The sequence below is a fragment of the Prionailurus viverrinus genome, chromosome A2, assembly GCF_022837055.1.
Source record: "Prionailurus viverrinus isolate Anna chromosome A2, UM_Priviv_1.0, whole genome shotgun sequence".
NCBI classification, from domain to species: Eukaryota; Metazoa; Chordata; class Mammalia; order Carnivora; family Felidae; genus Prionailurus; species Prionailurus viverrinus.
In genome coordinates, this window is record NC_062562.1 from 86,101,844 (window position 1) to 86,126,056 (window position 24,213).

The following is a 24,213-nucleotide window of genomic DNA, read 5'->3' on the forward strand; positions in this document are numbered from 1 at the left end:
GGGTCCTAGAAACCTTGCTTCCAAATTCCTTAGAGACTTATGCTATCCCTAACTACCTCCCCACTTGAAAGCACACAATGAGCGACTCCTTACAACCCCAATGCAGCTCTTCCTGCCCACAGGTCCTGACCCCACTTTAATAAAACCATCCTTTTAGCACTGAAGACATCTAAAGAGTTCTTTCTTGACTGTTCACTCCCAAACCTCAACATTTCACATCAGTGACAATGAGATCTCTGTGGCTGCTCAGAACCCCCTTCATATGTGGCCTGCTCTGGGCTTCTTGTGCTCTGGGTACCAGGGCTGAGGAGCCAGGGGCAAACTTCTCCCATCCCAACAGCATGGGCCTGGATAAGAACACAGTGCATGACCAAGAGCATATAATGGAGTATCTAGAAGGTTTCATCAACACACCGGAGGTAGAGATGTTCCCACAGGCACTGCACCTCCATTATTTCAAACTGCATGATTATGACAGCAATAATTTGCTTGACAGCCTAGAACTTTCCACAGCCATTGCTGGCATCCATAAGGAGGAAAAGGAACAGGCATCACCAATGAGTGAAGTTGAACTGATTAACTTAATAGATGGTGTTTTGAGAGAGGATGACAAGAACAATGATGAATGTATTGACTGTGCTGAATTTGCCAAATCACTGAAATAGACCTTGCTTGGCCATCTAGTTATATGCAAATGTGACCCATTATAATGTGGCTGAACACTTTTGGTCATGCGAAATAACACATTTCCAACTACTGCTAACTGCATTTTGGTAAAAACCTGTAGCAGTTTGCTACGCTGGGTTAAGAAACAGAAATCAAGAGAAATAGAAGAGAAATGGGACATATTATAGTCCCCAAGTACTGTTAAATCTCTTATTGGACAAGTGCTTGATTAAAACATCCTTTTAAAAATGTTGGATAATTGGAGTGGAGTACTCAGGAACTTGACTGTGGAATACTGCTGGTCTCTTGGTTTTCATTCATGCTACCTGAAAAGTAAGACAAGCTTTGTCAAGTGGACACATTTTCACTAACAGTAGAGTAATGGCATGAATGCCAAATGTTTCCCTTGGAGTGCCCTACATCTTCAGATACATGTGGCCAGTATTCTGGAAAGTTCCCCTGTCCTGAACAATGATTTGCCCTGGGCAAGTGAGTATTAGACTATTTCAAAGCAACAGCATAAGGAGAATGTGACATATAGTAAGTATGTTCAGCTAGCCATAGAGTCTAAGATTCTTTATTTTCTGGCACTTTGGAAATGATACACCACTGACCTATTATTTTAGTTTTTAAGAATTTACTAAAACTACTGTCACATCCGTATACTTTATTTTGTGTCTTCCTAAACTTAGGAGAGACCTTAAATTAAAAAAAAATGTTTTATTCTAACCATTAGCAAACGTTTTAGCTTTCTTAATATTTGTATTTACCTTTTATTTCTAGGGTTTGTTTTTGTGGTTTAGAAACTATTAGTAATGCAAGGACTGTATCCTTCCTGCTCAATGCAGAGAGGGTAAAGCTACTAGCTGGCCTTACTAAAGTGAGGAGGAAAAGGTCACCAAGCCCAGTGAGTAACCTGCTGCAAGCTGTATTTAGAAGGAATGGCGTTTTCATTATCTCTTCTAGTTTAAATATGTGAATTCTTTCAGATCAGGAAAGATTAGAAAAAAAGCCTAAAAACTCTTAACAGTGCAAATCTCAGTAATGGTTGAAAGTTAGAAGCATTTGTAATTTGGTTTATTGGTTATAGTAGACATACTATAATAAAAAATCTGAAATGATGATTGAATGGGGAAGAAAAACTGCACAGAATTTTCTCTAAGACATTTAGAGACATGTTAAAATATTCTTATAAGAAAACATGTATTTATAAAAATGGCTTCCTGTGTCAAGAATTTTTGCTCTCAGAGCTGCATTGTAAAGTATTCTTGTAATACCTAGTTACTTTGAAAGATTTATACAATGAATCTTCGCTATAGGACCAATAAAACTGATAAACTAAAGAAACAAGGCAAAGTCATTTTCAATTTCTCTCTTGTTAGTGTGGAAAACAAAGCTATCTATATTTTTTTATTTTTCATTTAGGAAATTATTTTCAATATAGAAATTGTAATTATTTTTAAAAAATTTTTTTAATGTTTATTCATTTTTGAGAGATGGAGAAAGACAGAGCATGAGTGGGGGATGTGCAGAGAGAGAGGGAGACCCAGAAACTGAAGCAGACTCCAGGCTCCAAGCTGTCAGCACAGATCCCGATGCGGGGCTCAAACCCACGAACCATGAGATCATGACCTGAGCCGAAGTCAGATGCTTAACCGACTGAGATACACAGATGCCCCTAGAAATTGTAATTCTTAATGATATTTATAATTTTTATTTTACATTCTGGAGATAGAATAGATCTTAATATAGTCTCAATATTCCTTAATATAAATCATAGTTAAATGAAAAATCTCAAATGGAAACTTAACTAAGTTAAGTAAGTTTTCTAATAGCAACATGCTATACTAACATGGGTACAGTACACTGATTCTAATTATCCAGAGTAGTAATATAATATAAAGAAATTAAGAACTTACTCTGCAAGAGGAAATTAATGTCTTTAGACAGGACATTCTCTTACATAAATGTTTAGAGAAGATGTAAGTCTTTAATATCTAATTTAAAATGGTAGCCAATATTTGTGGAGTTCATGGAGAGAAAAACAGATTTATATATTGTGCAAAATGTTTTAAAAATCTTGCTTCTCATAGATTGATGAAATAAACAATAATATTCAAGAAATGCAAAAACCTTTTAGATATACATTCTACAAATTATATCACATGCAAGACAATGACAAGTTCTTCAAGTTTTCATTTTACTCGCTATATACTTACACACCAAATATATTTGGAAAGAAAGGAGACTCCAGAAACCAGCTAGGGTATAGTGGTGTACAATAGATCAAACCAACTAATTTCCAAGCTCTTAAACTGGAAAATAATATTGCGATTTTGTTGTTATTTATTTGTTTAATGCAGCATGCTTTCCATCAAATGAAAAATTCAAATTTAAATATAATTGCTGTATTAGTTTGTATGTAATTGTAATAATAATAATAATATAAGATTACCCATTAAATCACATTTTTATACTTTAAAAATATTGTTCTAAAAATTGTGTAAAAACAGTGGCATCTGTGTGGCTCAGTTGGTTGAGTGTCCGACTTATGCCCAGGTCATGATCTCTCGGTTGTGAGTTCAAGCCCCGTGTCAGGCTCTGTGCAGACAGCTCTGAACCTGGAGCCTGCTTTGGATTCTGTCTCTCTCTCTTCTCTCTCTCTCTCTCTCTCTCTGCCCCTTCCCTGCTCATGCTCTTCCTCTCTCTCTCTCTCTCAAAATAAATAAAAATGTGTAAAAACATAATATATGGCATAACTTCCTAATACCAAGATACTAGCATTCTATCTGTGAAATAAAATGTTTTGATATTTACCCACCGAAAAAAAATATGCTAAATTGTGAGTGACTACTCTAGACTTTCAGAAGGCAGGCAGGTGGTATTTAGAAAATAATTCTTATAAGTAGGGAAGGAATATTGTACATAAATTAATCACAAACTAGAAAAAAACAGTGATTTTTTTTTTTTCTTTTTTGGCTTTGTGAATTGTCAAGGTAGTAATCCTCTTTATGATTGTGATTTGGCAATTTTATTAAAATAAATTTATGTTCAGTTTTTGGTTAATGCAGGATCCAAATTAATCATAGAATTTGAATGTGAGAATTAAGTTAACTTAAGCAATTAAAAAAAATCTTCAATTGTTTATTCTGGGATTAACTGAAAAATTTAAAAATTAAAAATGACCAACTTTCATCTCCAGAGATTCTGATTTTATAGGTCTGTGATGAGTTTCACGAATCTCTATTTTGAACAAGCTACTCATGGGATCGTAATGTGCACTATCTATAAAATCATGGATTCAATGCACTATTAAATAAATCCTAGAAGATATGACTGAGGATTTGATGGAAAATTCTAAGTCATTGCAGTAGGGCTGTAGATTCAAAACACATTACAGATTCCTAAGGTTTTTCACTTCCTCAATTATATTTTAGGTATAAGACTTTCTTCTATTTATCATTTATATGCAATTTGTATAAAGTGAGTGTTTTATGGGTTCATTTTCTTCTATTGCTATTATAATTAATTATATAACACATTATGTGGATATAAGTCAAGATTGAATGTTGCATGCTAAAATCTAAAAAATCAAGAGTAACTCTCTTAGCAGTACTACTATTCATAAACATCTTTCATTTAGGATAAATGAAGATTTTTGGCATTCTAAAGTGAACAATTTATTCTCATAAATATATGCACTTAAATTCAGCTTCTTATTCTTACAAAGTTTAATGCAGCCTATATTTTTTTTGTCTATGTGGTAAAGTTATTAGGTAGCTATGGAAAAGAATCATCTGGAACACACATTGAAATATCTTTTCAAGTTAAATATCGATGTATTTTTCAGTGACCTTTCAAAATTTCAAAGGGAAATTTAGAGAAAAAAATGGTGATGCTCACCCAGTTAAAGTTGGGGATAGGTGTGAATAAGTCTTAAAAATTTGTAATCAAAGTGCTTAATTTTTATCCTAAAATGTTTCTCAATGCCTTGACTGGGTACACCAGTAATTTCCCAGCCAGTGAGTTGTTGCAGAATCACCAGCATGTATTAATTGATTTTAAGTAGTCAAAAAGTCTGTTTGAGAATTTTACTTTGTGCCATAACCAAACCAGTTGCTGTGACGGTCTGTGCTGCAAAAACTAAATTGATTTTATATAAAATAGGATGATTAATGCATTCATGGTATCTACATAATATTTTATGATAAAGAGAGAGAAAAGAGAAATGAGAATTCAAATTTATAAGTAAATGCTAAAGCTGACCAATGACCATATCAACATGAGGTCCTGAAACCCAGACTCGAAACTAGGAGAGGTGAAACTAAGATATTGTAAGCCAGGCTGCATGAAGAAGATTATAGTAGTTTTTAATGGATAGTGAATCCCTCTCAAAGCAGAAAAAGTAAATCTCTTTGGAAAAAAAGCATCCTTAATTTTCACTCCAATGTTCCCTCAGAGTGAGATCATTCACATCTGAGTGAAAAACAAAGATCACATAGGAAAAAAAGGCCCAATGAATGAGCATTTGTTGATACAACCAACAAGAGGGCATTTGCAATGGCCACTTATTGTTCGCCGAGATTCTGATCCATTCTTAGTGGTGTTGATTTTCTGATGTAGTCAGATATACCCATTCCATCCTGTGGCAGAATGAGCCTACCTGAGCTGCCTTATGTTGTTAGGTTGGGGGTTGAGAAATGAGGGATCTGGGTCAATTTATTCTGTTGAGCAAGGAAACATAAGATAAGTTGCCAGTTTCTCAAATCCTGGGATTCCAAACAAGTCCATAATCTTCCTAGAATCTTTGAGAGCTCTCCTTTGGTTGCCTTTTGTGTTATTTCATGGGTGTACAGTTGTGTTTAGAAGAGAGGGGCAGGAAGAAAGGGGACTATACCAATTTGACTGGAGTTTTTGAAAATTAAGAAATTAAAAATTAAAAAATTATGAGAATAGTCTATTCTTGAAAACTCTCAGACCAGGAAGAAGGCTGGGAGAATATTTTGGAAGTTAGAGTATCTTAATTTGTGATTATTTCCAGGGTACTCTTTACCCAATCATAAATTTATCAGAAATTCATCAGACATGTGATTATTATTTTTTCTCTCTCTAGAAAAATAAAGTGGGGAATAACAAATTTTTTCTGTTAATTTATTTTTTCTCTATAAAATCACATTAATATTTTTCTTCGTCTTTCTCAAGAAGTGTAAATTCACATTATTTCTACAATGGTGTGTGTCTTGGGCTTACCAAGTTTCTATGAGACAACTTTGGCCAAAACTTGGGTCTGTTTATTTTCATATAGTCCTGTGAAATGTCTGCCCAATCCAGTGAATCTGCCTCAATGAAATAAAGAACTATGAATTGATCTCACCATTGCATCATTTCAGCTATAAAAAGATCAGAATACCTCCCTACTTTGAAGTAGACACTTTTGTTTGCAATCCTACAAATGGTAGACACTATAGAACTACTTGGGAATACAAATAAAAAAAAGAAATTCCACAGTCAGAGGGCAGAGCAGTGTGGACAATATCTGAATTTTACACAAAACTGTTTTGAGTTGAAAATAAAAAAGGTTTGAAAATAATATACATCTAACTATGCAGTGCTCCCTGCTCCCATTGTTGTACTCTTATACCTGCCCTCAAGTACCATCACCAGAGAGAAACTTCAACTTGAAACTAGTAGTCAATATTCTCTTGCTTTTTTTTTTTTAAATTTTTTTTTTTTTCAACGTTTATTTATTTTTGGGACAGAGAGAGACAGAGCATGAACGGGGGAGGGGCAGAGAGAGAGGGAGACACAGAATCAGAAACAGGCTCCAGGCTCTGAGCCATCAGCCCAGAGCCTGACGTGGGGCTCGAACTCACGGACCGCGAGATCGTGACCTGGCTGAAGTCGGACGCTTAACCGACTGCGCCACCCAGGCGCCCCTCTTGCTTTTTTTTTTTTAATAACTTTTTGAAATGGGTGTAATAGTGCTTCTAATCTTTTGGAACTTATTAATACTTAATAGCATATTGCTAAGATCCATTGCATATGGCTGATGTGACTATGAATTATTCATTCTGACTGCTATATCATCATTTGTCCACTGTTCTACCTTATCGTCAAGATCCTAAGTTTTATTTTGTATGATGAGTTTTTTTTTTTAATTTTTTTTTCAACTTTTTTTATTTATTTTTTGGGACAGAGAGAGACAGAGCATGAACGGGGGAGGGGCAGAGAGAGAGGGAGACACAGAATCGGAAACAGGCTCCAGGCTCTGAGCCATCAGCCCAGAGCCTGACGCGGGGCTCGAACTCACGGACTGCGAGATCGTGACCTGGTTGAAGTCGGACACTTAACCCACTGCGCCACCCAGGCGCCCCTGTATGATGAGTTTTAAGATACTAATAATATTATTAAAAATTACTAATAAGGGGCACCTTGGTGGCTCAGTCGATTAAGCATCTGACTTCGGCTTAGGTCATGATCTCATATTTCATGGGTTCGAGCCCCATGCTGGGCTCTGTGTTGACAGCTCAAAGCCTGGAGCCTGAAGCCTGCTTTGTTTCCCTTTCTCTCTACCCGTCCCCTGCTCACTTGCTCTCTCTCTCTCTCTCTCTCTCTCTCTCTCTCTCTGTCTCTCTCAAAAATAAGTAAGTTTAAAAAACAATGACTAGTAAAAGCAAGCCATGGAAGAGCAATAAGAGTTCTGAACCAAGGATTATGAAAGTGTTCAAGTTTGCGCATGTGAGGTCAACTTTATAAAATTAATGAAAAGGTCCTTTCAGATTTAAATTTCCAGAAAAATGACAGGAACATCTTCTACTACAAATTGCCTAAAATGATGAATTTGAGTTTATTGAATTGAATTTACAGGAAAGAAAAGGAAATCCATAGATGTCACCAATGGTAAGGAAACTGAAACGCAGAGCAAAAGGATGCAAACTCATTTTGCCCAGACCAGGGAGGGTCAGTCATCAGGTTTTCACAGGGCCCAAACAGTAAGAAGTCTGGCACTAATATCTGCACAGAGAGGTCTAGAGAACAGGTCTTGAAACTGCATGAGGCAAGGGTTAAACTGATGTCTGTGCAGAGTCAGAATTCATCAAAAGTGGTCCTTTCACTGGGAGTAGTACTACATACATTTTGGCCATGGCTACAAAGCTTTTCTGTCCCCAGGGTTCTGGAAAGGAAAATAAAAAATTCCTTGGAATAAATAAAGACCAGAATCCTATGTTTGTTCTGGTATGGAGTTCAAATTTACCCTTTTTTCATACTATGGGAATCTCGAAGAAAAGATTGGTAAAATTTTACCCAAAACCCATGGTATTCATAGAGTGCAAAACAAAAATAAACGTAAATCTGTTTTGGAGGGATCATTTTACAAGCCAGTTGATGGACTTTTCATTTAAGAAAAACAAAAATCCCTTCAAAAGATAAGCACATAATGAAAAATTGCAAAACATAAACAAATAATTCTCTAGGAAATGACAGAATTATCTGAAAGGGACAATATGTAAGTATGCTTAAATTGACTAAAGTAAAAAAAAAACTAAATACACTATTATAAACTACAAGCAAAGCAAACGGACCTATGAAAGATACAAGACTTGATAAATGTCATTATTTCTGTATCATTTGGAAATAATAGTAAAGATCATGTAACAAATATAACTTTATGTAAGGATATAGTTTATGCTAATTGTAGTTTATAAACTCATCACTGACATCTTGTCTGCCTTAGTAATTATGAGCAAATACAGTAAGTAAATAAGTTCCCAAATACAGAGACTATCACCTCTCTATTCTCCTTATATACTGGGTAACTCCTTAGAACTTAAGATAAACTTAAGAACTTAGAACTTCCTGCCTTAGTAATTATGAGCAAATACAGTAAGTAGTAAGTTCCCAAATACAGAGACTATCACCTCTCTATTCTCCTTATATATTGGGTAAACTCCTTAGAACTTAAACTCCTTATCCTACAGCTTTACTTGAAAAGAAACATAAACACCCACAATACCATATAATACAGGAAACCAATGAAATTAATGGTCTATCTCCCCATCTCTGCCCCCTTTCTCTCATATTGGTTTATTTTGCAAAATAACAAGACAAGGTAGAAATCTGTACAAAGTTTACTAATACAGTGAGAAATAGTATTGAATTATTAGTTAAATCTTCCCCTTTAATTCAATCATTTTTGGAAATTAAGGTAAAAGACTATATTATATCCCTTAAATGGCATAGTGAGACTCAAAAGCCATGCCTTTATTATGTTTTTCTTCTTAGTTTATGGGATCAATTTTCCATATGGTATTTGTAGTTCTTAAAGGAAAGTTTGTATTTTGGCTTGCTTTCTTGTAAAACACATGTTCTTTAGTTCTTGGAATCTGATTGAACATCCTCTGTCTCAGAGGATGCCCAGAAGGCCGTTTTTATGTTATCTCTGAGGTTTATACACACACAGACTCCAGCCAGAGACTAGGCTTTAATTATTTTAACTAAAGAGGGCTTTCCAGTTGTGGGTGGGCATAGACATAATTTCCCCTTTGTCTTTTTTTCCACACAGATTTTTTTATTGAGCCAAAATAACAAAAATAGTAAGAATAATGCTTCCCACCCATGCTTTCATCATGCTGTTAAGATTTGCTGCATTGCAAAAAGAAAAGTAAAGTAGTTTGGATTAAACAACAACAGCATTGAAAATAGAAGGAAATTCATATTCAGGTTCAAAGAAATAACAAAAACCAAAACGCTTCAGGCTTTATTTCTGCATTTTCTAGTCTTAGCCAAAGAAGAAAAAGAGAAAACTCAGAAAGAAAAGCTCTTGTGTGGGTATATGTATCCAATGTTGCTGTCATGCTAATGTTCAGAATCTCATGAGAAATCTTGGTTTCCATAGTGAGTGCAATTGTATGTCTGACACACTGCACTAATAGAAGATGGTATGAATGTTGACAGACTATATAGAAACCAAAAAGGCATTGAAGCCAACATAAGAGTATCTACTAAATCATAATCTGGAATTTCCTTTGTTATGGTCTGGCAAATTGCCCATTATCAAACTAGAGTAAATATAGTAGTCCTACCGAGGATTATCCAGTATTAACTTGTCCAATTTTTCCCTTGCCCTTTAAGCTTACAATACTATTACTCTCTTTATTTTAATCATATGACCCTGTCTACATTAATGAAGTAATGAAGGGAATTTAAGTTTAAGACCTTTAATTTCTTTTCTTTGAATTAAAGCCTTAGATGCCATTTTGTCCATTTTTAATAAAAATATGTTACATATCTATCATAATTTACCCTTTACAAAGTACAATTTCTCAAGTATGTCAGAGTAGTTCTGAAAGTTAGATAGGAAGGAAAATATTCTGCCTTATGAATAAGGAAACAAAGGTGCAGAGTAGTAAATCATTTGGCTAAGTAACCAGTCTTAGTAAGTGATCAAATCACAGGATTCTGCCTTCCAGCCTCCACAATCTGGAGTCAGGATTTTGAGTCACAATTCTGTCCCTCTCACAGCTTCCCAGGCAAGGAACCTCTCTGTTCCTTAATGGTAAAATTGGAATAAAAACTTCCTGTCTTTTAGATTTTTGTGAGAGTTAAAACATATGTATGCAAAGCACTTGACAGCACCTGTGTAGTACATCCTTAATAAGCATTAACTATTATTATTTCCAAAGAAAGAAGGATTTTTTTCACTTGTGTGTAGCCTTAGTATCTTACTTGTATTCCTTTCCCCGTTCTAGTCTATACATATCCTCCCATATTTAAATACTCAACCACGCTCTACCTTGGAACTTTTTCTTTCTGTCTACCACCATGATCAGGACTCTGTCATGTATGACAAAACCATCATTGTTAATCCTTCAAGTATCATCTTCTTCTCCCTCACCCTTACCCCCCCTCTTTTTCCCCCAAAAGTCACACATTATTTGACTTTCCAGCTGAAAATGACCTTCTAGTTTATCACTCTTGTTTCACAGGTTAGGCATATAGAGCCCAGAAAATCTAGTGCTTTGTGCAAAGAGAAATAAGTCACCAACATAGAGGAGCAGAACAAAGCCCTGAAACCTGGTCAGGTCACTGCAAAGGACCAGTGCTCTTTTATACTCCCATACTCTTTCTGCCCCCACTTCTGCATCCCAACTTACTTATCAAGTTCTTGCCTTAGGGATTTTGGCTGTACATGTCTAAAAATGAAGACTTTGGCTCACTCTTTTCAGCATGTGATACTCTCAATTTCCTTTTATATCTATGCCTTCCAATATAATGCACAACAGTGAGTTTCATATTTTAATTCTCCATTTATTTATTTTTTTTTAATTCTTCCTTTAAAATGTATTATTTTGTGGTTTCAGGTCTCACACTTAGGTCTTTAATCCATTTTTAGTTTATCTTTGTGTATAATGTAAGAAAGTGGTCCAATATCATTCTTTTGCATGTGGCTGCCCAGTTTTCCCAACAGCACTTGTTCAAAGGACTGTCTTTTTCCCATTGGATATTCTTGCCCCACTTTGTCGAAGATTAGCTAATCATATCATCGTGGGTGTATTTGTGGATTTTCTGTTCCATTAATCCATGTGTCTGTTTTTGTGCCAGTACCATATTGTTTTGATTACTACAGGTTTGTAATATAACTTGAAGTCTGGAATTGTGATACTTCCAGTTTTGTTTTTCTTTTCAAGATTGGCTATTCAGGGTCTTTTGTGGTTCCATACAGATTTTAGGATTGCTTGTTCTAGTTCTGTGAAAAATGCTGTTGGTATTTTAATAGAGATTACATTAAATCTGTAGATTGCTTTGGGTAGTATAGACATTTTAACAATATTTGTTCTATCAATCCATGAACATGGAATGTCTTTCCATTTCTTTGTGTTGTCTTCAGTTTCTCACATCAATGTTTTATAGTTTTAAGAGAATAGGTCTTTCATCTTCTTGTTTAAGTTTATTGCTAGATATTTTATTATTTTTGGTGCAATTGTAAATAGGATTGTTTTCTTAATGTCTCTTGCTGGTATTTCATTGTTAGTGTATGGAATGCAAGAAATTTCTGTATGATGATTTTGTATCCTGAGACCTTACTAGATTCATTGATCAGTTCTAGTAGTTTTTGTTTTGTTTGTTGGTGTCTTGTTTTTTGTTTGTTTTTTGGTAGAGTCTTTTGTAGAGCAGAAGTTTTTTGTTTTGGCTTGGTTTTGTTTTTTGTTTTAATGAAGTCCACCCTATTTACATTTCTTTTAAAGATCCTGCCTTTTTTGTCATCATCATACTCAAAGTCTTCTGGGATTTCACCTATGTTATCTACTAGGAGTTTTATAGTTTAGGGTTTTACATTTAGATAAATGATCCATTTTGCGTTAATTTTCATAAAAGGTGTAAGGTCTGTATCTAGATTTTATTTATTTACTTATTGCATTAGATACCCAGTTATTCCAGCACCATCTTTTGAAAGAACTATGTTCCATTATATTGCCTTTGCTCTCTTGTCAAAGATAAGTTCACTGTACTTACATAGGTCTGTTTCTTAGCTCTCTGTTCTGTCTGTTGATCTATTTGGCCTTTTTTCACCAATGCAAATTGTTTTGTCTACTGCAGCTTTACAGTAAGTCTTGAAGTTAGGTAGTGTCAAACCTTTAACTTTATTCTCCTCCTTCAGCATTGTATAGGCTATTCTGTGTCTTTTGTCTCTCCATATAAACTTTAAGATCACTTTGTTGATATCCATAAAATAACTTGTTGGGATTTTGACTGAGATTGCACTGAATCTGTAGATCAAATTAGGAAGAACTGGTCTCTTGACAATATTGTCTTCCAAACAACACATTTTGTTTGTAGGTTTTAGTTCAATAATTTCAGCAGCAAAATTCCTAAAACTAATCTCTAAATTTCTCATCCAGAATACTGTAATAGATACATATTTTTTTTAATTTTTTTAAATGTTTTTATTTATTTTTGAGACACAGAGAGACAGAGCATGAGCAGAGGAGGAGCAGAGAGAGAGGGAGACACAGAATTCGAAGCAGGCACCAGGCTCTAAGCTGTTAGCACAGAGCCCAACACGGGACTTGAACTCACAGACTGTGAGATCATGACCTGAGCTGAAGTCGGACACTTAGCCGACTGAGCCACCCAGGTGCCCCGATACATATTTTTAAAAGGTATTATCAGTAAAAGTGTATGTCTAAGAGATTCAATTTTTACTAATATAATTTAAGGTACATTGTTACACTTAAATTTATTTTTTTGACTATTAATTTCAATTATCTATTATTTTTTGTACATCATTTCTCAATACATGTTCTAAGGAATATAATTTTCCCAAGATATACAATTAAAATTTTGTCAGTGGGCACTGAGTTTGGGAAATATTACAAACTGTTACTCCCAACCCTTCAGAGATGCTAATGCATAGTAGCCTATGAAATGCATTAAGAATTTGAGCAGAGGATTAAAAAAATGTTGATATCATTGATTCTATACTTTATGTATGTCTATCTGTACATCTATCTCTACTACATTTTGGTTTGATATTTACCTTACTATGGTGGTTGATTGATATTGATATTATTGAGTTATAGGCAAGTTTTCCAAATAACTTTCACCAGAAGAATGTATATCATGTTACCTGGGTAAATGCTGATACTATTCTGAGTTACAGAGCGTTTCAGTTTCTCTATGGAACTGCTCCATGAAAATTGAGTAAAACTCAAGTAGTTGCAGTAACAGGAAAAACAAGTATAAACACTAACATGTCTCTGCGATTCTGTTGGATCTGCATTTATGTTACTTGTGAGGGAACTGAGGCCCACAGAGTTAATAAATTTTAATTAATTAGTTAATTAATTTTAATTAATTGATTGATTGATTAATATGGAAGAATCCATACTTCCTTTTCAAAATAGAAGTTGACCAAGAAAACATATGTGATATTATGGGTTGAATTGTGAACTCTTCCAAAAAGATGTGTTCAAGTCCTATCCCCTGGTATCTATAAATCTAATATTTTGGGGGGAAATGGAGTCTTTTAGATATAATCAAGTTAAGATGAAGTCATGATGGAATAGAGTGGGCCCTTATTTTAATATGGTATCCTTATAAGAAGAGAAGAGACACCTAGAAAGAACACCATATGACAACGAAAGCAGGGATTGTAGTGATGTATCTACAGGCTAAGGAAGGGCAAGAATTGCTGTCAACAGCAGAAGCTAAGAGAAAGGTAAAGAATTGCTTATCCACCAGAGTGTTCAGAGAGAACATGACTCTGGTGACAGCTTGATTTCAGGTTCTGAGACCCCAGATTATTAGAGAATATATTTCTGTTGCTTTAAGGCACCCATTTTGTGGTACTTTGTGATGGTAGTCCTAGGAAACTAAAAACAGTGAAAAATTAAATTTAGTATTTAAAACTAGTAGGATGCCCATACTTCTCATAGTTGTAGAAATGTTTATAGGTTACAAAGAAATGGTTGATACAGAATATGTCTCACCCCCCATACTTGCAATATATTTTAAAATAATTAAAACTAAATTTTCAAAGTAATGCATCTGAAATAATAATAACAACAGCAACAACATAATAAATACATGAATTCTCAATTAGGAAATATGTATACATATTTTCATTTGAAAGCGTGTTATATATGCCTACTTGTTAACAATTTTGCTCAAATTGAAATTAAAAATTTTGCATTTATGGTTAACAACATATTGTAGGGAATAAATTCTGTTACTTATCCTTCCATCCCCACTTGCCAACAGAATTACTTAGAGAAGAATTTTAAATTGTCAAGACAGGAAATATCATTTTATGTTCATTTTTATGTCTTCTATGGTTTTTGTTTAAAATAATCATCAAATCTCCCTCCTGCTCAAAAAACTGCATTTTCCCAGAAATGCACTGGTTTCTTGTAATCATATATAACAATCTTGTATAACATTGAGTCATTACCCTCAGGACAGTCATATTCCAGTAAAAATAAAAGATGAGGACAAATTAGAGATGATGTTCATCTCAAGAAGTTGATCCTATAAATCACTTAATATTGGAATAAAAATGCCAATATAGAATATTATTTAATATTATACAGATATCTCATCTCAATTTTTGTGATTTTTCAAAGTACATTATTATCTTTATTACTGTTGAAGTTGAAATGTTTGCTAAAATAAGTAATTATTAAATTTTATTAACAAAGTTCCTGAGTTTATTTTATCATTCAGTGATACTGCAAAAATTATCAAGCAATTAGAAAAGCACATAGTTGCAAAGAACATTAGCTGGTAAAATTTTATATGGATGATTTTTCCAAGAAAAAGTTCCTCACATAAATGTTTACATACTCTTAGAATCTAAATAAAACCATAAGAGCATACAAGAAATGTGTCTTGATATTTTTAAAAGATTGTTGGTTATTCTCACAGCTATGGAAAGAAATTTGTAAGGATTCCAACTATTTGGGAAAATCCAACTGTCATGCAGAAAAATTCTGCATTATGCACAACAGGCCAGACTATGTTGTAGTAACAATTTAAACCTGAAATCTGATTGACAACATGGAACAAAATTAATTCTTGCCTATATCACTATCAGACATGTTTAGTGGATCTTCTTGGAGACTCTTTCAGGTAGTAACTTCCGTTTTGTAATGTTTCCATTTTTAAAAGATGGCTCTTGAAACTCAGCTTGCAAAAAAAGAAGGTGGATGATTGCACTGAAGTTTTTATGGCCAAACTTGAGAGCAGGCTTCAGCCTACATACAGTTAGGTGGCCCCAATCTCACTGAAAATTAGCTGGAGGATATAGTCTTCATGTGTACCCAGAAAATAAATCTGGTGAGCACAAATATGTCTGCCGTGACCTCAAACTTCAAAGCTACATATTGGGGGAATCATTAATAATCACATTGCTTTTTAACTTCAATAAGACAAATCTCTTTTGTGTAAAATGAGAGAAAGAGAGATGCACAGTTCGCTTAGGTTTTCTCCAGCCCCCAAATTCTCATATTCAGTGACAGTAGGTACTCAGGCACTAATGTACTTCTTCCAACTGATAGTTCCTAACAAATTTATAATTAAGGAAATCCTGTGTGTCATATACAAAAATAAAAGTTACTTAAGAAAGAATTCTGCTATCAAGGGTTTAACAATTTAATAGGGTAAAAAGTTTTTTGTAATGTAAGCCACAAAGATTTAAAGTGACAAAATATAGATATAAAATCATCAGAAGACTAAGAACTGTTGATTTCCAATTCAGAGAACTGCTAGCACTGTGGCGAGTGAGATTGTTAATTTTAAGTGTCAATTTAACTGGATTATGGGATGCCCAGATATTTGGTTAAACATCACCTCTGGTAGTGTCTGACAGGGAATCTTTGGATGAGATTAGCATTTGAATAGGTAGGTGGAATAAAGTACATTGCCCTCCTCAATGTAGGTGGGCCGCATCCAATGTATTGAGGTCTTAAGTAGAGTTGAAAGGTTGGAAAAGCGAGAATTCGTGCTTTTTGCATGACTGAGACTGATTCTCTCTTGCCCTCAGACTGGGATTTACACCATTGGTACTCTCTAGCTTGCAGACAGCAGGTCAGGTCATGGGATTTCCCAGCCTGCATAGTCATGTGAGTCAACTTCTTATAATAAATTTCTTAGATTGATGGCTGGCTGACTAGCTAGCAAACAAGATAGATATAGATAGATATTTCTCTGGAAAACTCTAATGCAGTATTTTTGGTGTTTTTTGTTTGTTTGCTTGCTTGTTTTTTTCTGCATGCATTATTTAATTTTTTCCCCAAAATGTGATCTCACATATTTTATAAATAAAACCTGCAGTAGGTTAGTTCTTTTTGCTATATCCTAAAAATATTTAAGCTGTGCCATATCTAGTATATGAAAGTAATTGGGTTACAGTTTCCGTTTCATAATAATATAAGTATTCAAAAAACATTATTATTCTTTTAAAAATATGCCAGCGAAGTGACTTTTATTCTGTACCTTTATTTTTTTTTCCACTACCTGTAAAAAAATAAGAACATTTTGAAGTGCTTATCAGTTACACTTCAGTAATTTCTGGCCTTGTTTTGATCTGTAAATGATGAAAATCCAATCTTAATCAAGTATGTTTACTCGACAGAACAATTACCATAATTTTCTTCTCCATTGTAGAAATGGTTCTAGTTTGTTTACCAACACTTGTATGGTGCTTACTATTAGCAAGTTAGCGCTTTACAAATACTCATTTTATAAAACCTATATCTACCTTCTGGGGCAGATACTATTATTAATGTCATTCTATAATGTGGAAACAAGGCAAGAGAGGTTGAATAACTTGTCCAAGTCCCCCCAACAGTAAGTGGTAAAGCTGAGATTCATCTTAAAGCCATCTGGCTAAAGAATTTGTGCTCTTAAACACCATGCAGTGGCATAAAAGATACTTGACAACACCATCATCTCTAAATACATGTGGATGTAGTTACTGGCTTTTGTGGTTAATAGGCATCCAGGTTAAAAAATTGAAAAATTATATGTATGTGCATATGTGTGTATGGTATTTGTGTATGTATATATACATATATACATATGTACATATACACATATGTATGTATGTATGTATGTATGTATACATACACCACACACACACATATATATGCATATGTGCATATATATGCATACATATATATGAAGAGAGGGAGAGAGATCCAGTATCCATTTTCCATTTCTTTGGCACAAAAAGCTTTTCAAGAGAAAATAGCCACAGGGAGACATGCGTCTCATGATGTCTTGTCATTTCAAATGGTTATTTATGTTCTTCCTAACTCCTGTTAGAAAGCCAAGCTAGTAAAATTTACTTACCTAAATAGGCAGTTTATTTATGAAACTGGATAGTATTAGTGTGGCCATTACCATGCTTGTGGATCTAGTTCCTTTAGGACAGGAATGAGTTCTAAGAGTTAGCCATATTCAAGGTAGGACAAACAGGAATTTACAAGTTACTGACTCTATTAATAATGTAGAGGATAGAAAATGGCTCATATTTTTACATGTTCTAGAAATGAAGTAAGCATCTGGCTATGGGAGAGCCACTATACTGTGGTTTGGAAACAAAGGAAATGTGTTTGGTAATCATTTCTTCAAAAGTACCCCTGAAAAGATAGTGATGATTTAGAAACTATCCTCTGAGGAAATTTATCATACTCTTTGCAGGAGACAAAAAGCCTTCAATTTTGTATGCAAATTCTTGTCAGCAAGTGCACAGTGGTATAATAGACAATGTATGATCATGCTAGGAAATTGGTTTTATCACTATTATTCTTTTTATTATTTGACATCACTAAAGAAATTCCTCACTTTTCTTCCAATCTAGGCAGGAACACTATTAGTGAATACTGATTTACTTGAGTGTTCTAGGTGCAAAAGTTTTGTCTCTAACTAGATAAAAGCAATTTTTTTTCAGTAATTTGCTTTGTTATGGCACAGGGCTATTTCTTTGTTTAATTTCTAATTGATATCAGGCACAACACTAAGAACTGACTGAAGTCACTCATATCTACATAAAAGTGCAAATTTGTCCATCTTTTAAAAAATGTGTTTTAGATATCATGATATAATTCATAAGTTATCATTTGGTAAGAAAACCTTTTGAAACTAATTTAGTGCATCTGGTCTCAGCACCACTTTTCAGTTTTCTAATGAATATGAATATGTTTCTCTAGCTTTTTAGGTCCTACATGAAGCTCCTTGTCACATAAAAATGCCAATGGGTTGGATGCTTGTAATAACTTTTCAACCAACACATTAATAAATGACCTCCAGCTTCTTTCATTACAATAAAATATTGTCCTTCTAAATATCAGGGCCACACCTAATTTCCACTACTGTGCACATTGGTAAAATGTTCAGAATGCTTTGATGAGACTGGGTGTCATGTAAATATTATAGTCATTAAATTCTAACCATTCCCACTGTACATATGATTTATTAACAATATAGTCACTTTTCTATATATGTTCCCTCTCCAAAAGGTATCCTCAAATATGCCAAAATTAACTAGAATTCTTACACAGCTTTAATATTAAGTAAACATACAGTATGTTAATAATTAGCAGCAAAATGATATAACAATTATCAGCTAAGTAGTATAAAATAAAACTCTAGTATTGTCATATCATCTTCTATACATGAGTCAGAAACACACTCTGTGACAGAAGGAAGCAAACCATTTCTGGTCACAGAGTCACTGCACAAAAGTATGCTTGCCTTAACATTACACCCAGGCCCCAGACCATCTCGCCACAGTTATTTCAGCTTACAGCCAGTGAACTAGGCATGAAATAACTGTTCATTGGAGAATTTAGTATTCTGTGTACTGTGAACTTTCTTGAAGAGTTTGTGATTTTAGATTCTGAGCTCATATTCAACCATTTTTATTCTATAAGAATTTTCTACACTCTAATTAGAGTTAGGCCTCCCCAGAGAAGTTTTGATAATATTTCTTCTAGAAACTCCTCAATACAAAACACCTGAACTACTTTCTTCTAATGTCTTATCTTGGGTTTTCCAATATCTTGCAGTATATATAATGCAAACCCAATATATTTGCTTTGAATTTTAGGGGATACATTGTTCTCTTATTTATTTATTTATTTATTTATTTATTTATTTATTTATAATATAATTTATTGTCAAATTGGCTAACATACAGTGTGTAAAGTGTGCCCTTTGTTTTGGGGGTAGATTTCCGTGGTTCATCACTTACAGACAACACCTAGTGCTCATCCCAACAAGTGCCCTCCTCAATGCCCATCACCCATTTTCCCCTTTCCCCCTGCTCCCCTTGCATCAACCCTCACAGTTCTCTGTATTTGAGAGTTTGTTATGGTTTTCCTCCCTCCCTTGCATTGTTCTCTTTAATTCAAAGTTAAGGCCTAGCTGGGCAAGTTGCTTGTTGCCTTTCTTGGCCAGTTTTTTATATTTAAATTACTGTGAAGGCCCCCCCTTCTTATAAAAGGTTCCAACTCTGTGCTTTTCTTGCTGCCCATTTTTTTTCCCATTGTATTCAAATAGGAGTGAAAATGCAAACAACTACTTTACAGAAAAAAAAAAAAAAGAATCATGCTCCTGGACAACTGGCAACTTTGAGTGGTTTCCATAATTTTCGTCCTGGAAATTTTTCTTCATTTTTTTAGATGTCAATTTTCTATCTTAAAGACTTAGTTGTTATATTTTATCATACATTTCAAGGTGTTTTGTGTCGAGAGATTCTTTGGGATATTCACTTTACCTTATAGGTGAAAATGAAAATAAATTTTAAATTATGTAATTATAATTCTGCTGTCTTAGAAACTCCTCAGCTGAGTGACAACAGGAGGTAGCATTGATTTGTACTTTTTTGTGACTTACCTTGTGTTTTCTGTCATTTATATTCTGAAAGAATTTGTATGTCTCATAATCCCAGAAGAATTTGTATGTCTCATAGCCTCTCTGATACTATGCCTTAGTTAATGATATAAACCCTGGATGAGATTAACTGTACCACGTTGTAAATGTTTGGAGAACAGAAAGATTAGTTCATGGTATGAGCACAGGCCCTGCCACACAATTTCACTCAATACTTGCATTTTATTTAAAAAATAAGACTTATCATAGAGTACAATGGACCTTGAGATATACATCAAACAGTAATAGATGCAGAAGAGGGTAAAGGGCGGATAAAATGAAAACAAAATCAAAAGTCTGAAAGCACATGTTGTATACCAGGATATCAGCCAATGAGTAAACATAATTCGATAATGACAGCAAGCAAGAAAAAAGATTTTCTAATTTTCTTCTGAGTCAAGGCCATTAGCAATCATCTTTTTATAAAATAGATAATAATTCCCTGTAGGATGAAAATGGGATGTGTTATTCTCTTTTTTAAAAAAATGTTCTCTCTCTCTTGGGGCGCCTGGGTGGCGCAGTCGGTTAAGCGTCCGACTTCAGCCAGGTCACGATCTCGCGGTCCGTGAGTTCGAGCCCCGTGTCGGGCTCTGGGCTGATGGCTCAGAGCCTGGAGCCTGTTTCCGATTCTGTGTCTCCCTCTCTCTCTGCCCCTCCCCCGTTCATGCTCTGTCTCTCTCTGTCCCAAAAATAAATAAACGTTGAAAAAAAAATTTAAAAAAAATGTTCTCTGAAAGTTTGATGCCCAGTTTTATCAAAATGTATACTCCCCCCCCCCCAACTTCTGCTTCTGTGGAAAATATATTTTCTAACAAACCAGTTTTGCATCATGACAAAGTTTATTATCATGACCTAATGATTGTCTTAAAACATTTGACTAAAGAAGATAATTATTCCAGAAAGAAGGACTGCAGGTCAACTAATCAATAGATAATAACAAACTTTAACTTGATAATAGCTAATGATGTTCATAATTAATTTCAATAAGGCATTTTGACATACATTTCAAAACTAGTTGGTCTTGGAGGATATATCAGGAGAATGCACACATGCTGTTTAGGTATTGTGCTGGGGGTGTTTTTCATTGTCTTTTTGTCCTGCTGCTGTTTTAGAAACTAAGATAAACATTTTATACTATTGTCATTTTAATTAAAATTTTCAAAAGACATAGATATATGCCAAGAGGAATATGTAATGACCCGGAAATATATCCATGATATATTTTCAAATAAAAATATAATTTAGAAAATAATATGTTTCCTATGATTTAAGATAATTTTCCATCATAGGAATTAGGCATAGAGTGTGTGTGGTTATGCTTTTGAAAGAATACTTGAAGAGTAGAGTGATTAAAGGTGTGGGACTAAGAGTTGGCTATGTTTTTGGTAATCATGCTAGGCTAGTTAATAACCTCTGTAATTATCAGCTTCACACATAAAATGTAAAGATTAATTTGTATAGATTGTAAAAAACTCTTCAGAAAAATTGTGCCAATTTAATTTAAATTTCTAGAGGGGTGAATTTTCCATTCCTTATGCCATTTCTAACACTAGATATCATCTTTTTTTTTCTAATTTAACACATACAAATAAATCCGTTTGTTTTCATTTTCATTCCTTTGCTTACTATTAAAGTCACTAAGGTTTTGTATTACCTTGCAGTTCATACTGAGATTTTTTTTTTCCTTCTGATTACGAAGAACTCTTTATTTATTGAAGATATTATTTGAAAAAGCTGTAAATATGTTCTTGTCAATTTTTTGTTTGACTTTCAGTTTATGTTATTTTTTGAAATACAAATGCTTTAAATATCTCTGTAGTTAGATTTAGCCATGTTGTCCTATATGATTCCTACCTTGTTATGATGCTGAAAGGACTCTCCCCAAATTCAAGATTTCATAAACATTTACTTATAGTTCTTCATTTATATTTAGAGCTTATTATTTTATCTTTAAATCTTTAACTTTTTAAAGTAGGAAACATTTATTTTATGAAAAAATCATGTATTAATTATTCTAACCCCGTTTATGTATAATTTATCATAAAGCTACTATCTTATATCTTGGATCCTAGACTTCCTAGTATGTTTTATTGGTCTAGCTATGTATCATTTATTAGGAATATATATTTTTGAATATAGTTTATAACATTTTTATGTTTATTGAGTTGAATTGCTATTTGTCTTAGTCTGATAGGGCTTCCATAACAAAATACTTTAGACTGGGTTACTTAAAAAAATAGAAATTTATTTTTTCAAAGTTCTGGAGGCTGGAAATTCCAAAATCAAAGTTTAGCAAGTTTTGGTTTCTGGTGAGGCCTCTCTTCCTGGCTTGCAGATAGCTTCCTCTTTGCTATGTCCTTCTATGTCTAAGAGAGAACAAGCTCTCAGGTGCCACTTCTTTTAAATAAACTAATTCCATCCAACAAGCTCCTCACCCTCATGAACTCCTCTAATGCTGGCTACCTCCAAAAGGCCCCATTTCTGACTAACATCACACTGAGCATTAAGACTTTAACATATGAATTTTGGTGGGACACAAACATTTAGTCCATTACACCATTCAGCCTCATTTTATACAATATATGAGTTTTTTTGTTGTTGTTCATTCATTCTTACTGGTGAAATTTATTCATCCATCTACTTCTAATTTAAGTAGCATTTCTGTAGTGTTTATCTTTTATATTATCCTCAATATTTCTTGGAACAAAGTGTAATATGAAAAAAAATTGTATTTTACTTGGAAATTTTGGCCTCAGTTTATTTTTCTGAATAACATATATTGATATAGTCCACCCAAAGCTTAGTTGGAAGTATTTTTAGAGGGAAAGTATTTGAATTTAGTATCATTGTCTTACATAAAAGTTAAGCCCACCTGTCCAATGGTGGAAAATGCATATCTTTTTACCTAGCCACAAGAAAACGAGTATCCATTCTTAAATAAATCCTTCTCACCCCAAAGAAGAAAGGTGAATACTTAAAAGTCTGAATAGCAAAGATCTTATATACCTATCTGAGTATAGGAATTCACAAACAAAATGAAAGTAGAAATAATCAGTTATAGAAGTGCAAACGCAAAGGACATCTACTGAAAGTTATAATGTAATTTAGAGTGCACTTGGGGTGTATTATTGAAAACTTGCATAAGGACAGTAGGTTCATTAACTTATGACATCCTCTGAGTCATGATTGAAACCATTCAAATCACTTTATTAAATTTCTCTCCACACAAAAAAATTGGCCTGGTTTATTATGTTTTCCAGACATAATGAGCCTATAGTGGGGATTGTAACACTGAGTCACGGGCACCACTGAGGTTAGCTCACCAAGAACACATATGAAAGTGTTCATCATGTAGGAGTATACACAGACTGTAAACAATGTTTGTGGTTTTAAATCATTTTTATTAGAAGTCAGTGCCTGCTTTGAGGGACCAATTGTTGGAATTCATACTGTTCTCAAGTAGCAAGATAAAACACAAAGTCATAAGATAAAGCAAATTTGGCACTATCTTTAAAGAAAAAAAGTCTCCTTTTGTATAGTTCTGCCAGTAAAAGCAATGTACAGAACTGTATTAATGTAAGTCTTGAACAAGCCAAGTCAAATATATTTTTGCCTAGAATATTTTAAAAAGTATTTATAAGTTAGAGGTTCTTGCCTATATACTTCATGTTTGGATAGTCTGTAGCTTATCTCTCAGAATCTTTACTAGTGAAAACATCAATTATTCCTTAAGTGAAAACTTGAAAGGGAGAGAATAGCTCAATGAGCAGAAAAAAAAACAAATTTTTAAAAAAGCTTCTCTCTGGTGTTCTACGATGGTGATGTAGAAAGATTCTGAACTCACCTCCTCTCACAGACACATAGAATCTACAGCTTGATGTGGAATAATTTTCGTTGAAAAAGACATGGAAACTAGCTGAACGGCTTCTTTACAATAAATGGTAAAAGGGCCACATGAAGACAAGTAAGAGCGGCAGAGATGTGGTCTCACAAAGAAACCTCACAGTTAGCTCAGTGACCACAGTTGGGAGGGATCTTATAAATCTATAACTTCACCCTGAAGAGTGAGGAGTTCCTGTGCTGCATTACGTACCTCAACCCCTGGGACCTGCA

At 34.0% G+C, this 24,213-nt stretch overlaps 1 protein-coding gene across 1 annotated transcript; it reads left to right on the top strand.

The window, feature by feature from the left end:
* The first annotated feature begins 227 nt into the window (after positions 1–227).
* On the top strand, positions 228–665 carry LOC125161073 (multiple coagulation factor deficiency protein 2 homolog). The gene has a single exon (XM_047850693.1). It carries the CDS (start codon positions 228–230, stop codon positions 663–665), a length of 438 nt encoding a protein of 145 aa, XP_047706649.1.
* The last annotated feature ends 23,548 nt before the right edge of the window (positions 666–24,213 follow it).

Bases quoted from the DNA above. Each gene is read 5' to 3' on its own strand.
- LOC125161073 (XM_047850693.1), top strand. From the start codon at position 228: ATGAGATCTCTGTGGCTGCTCAGAACCCCCTTCATATGTGGCCTGCTC.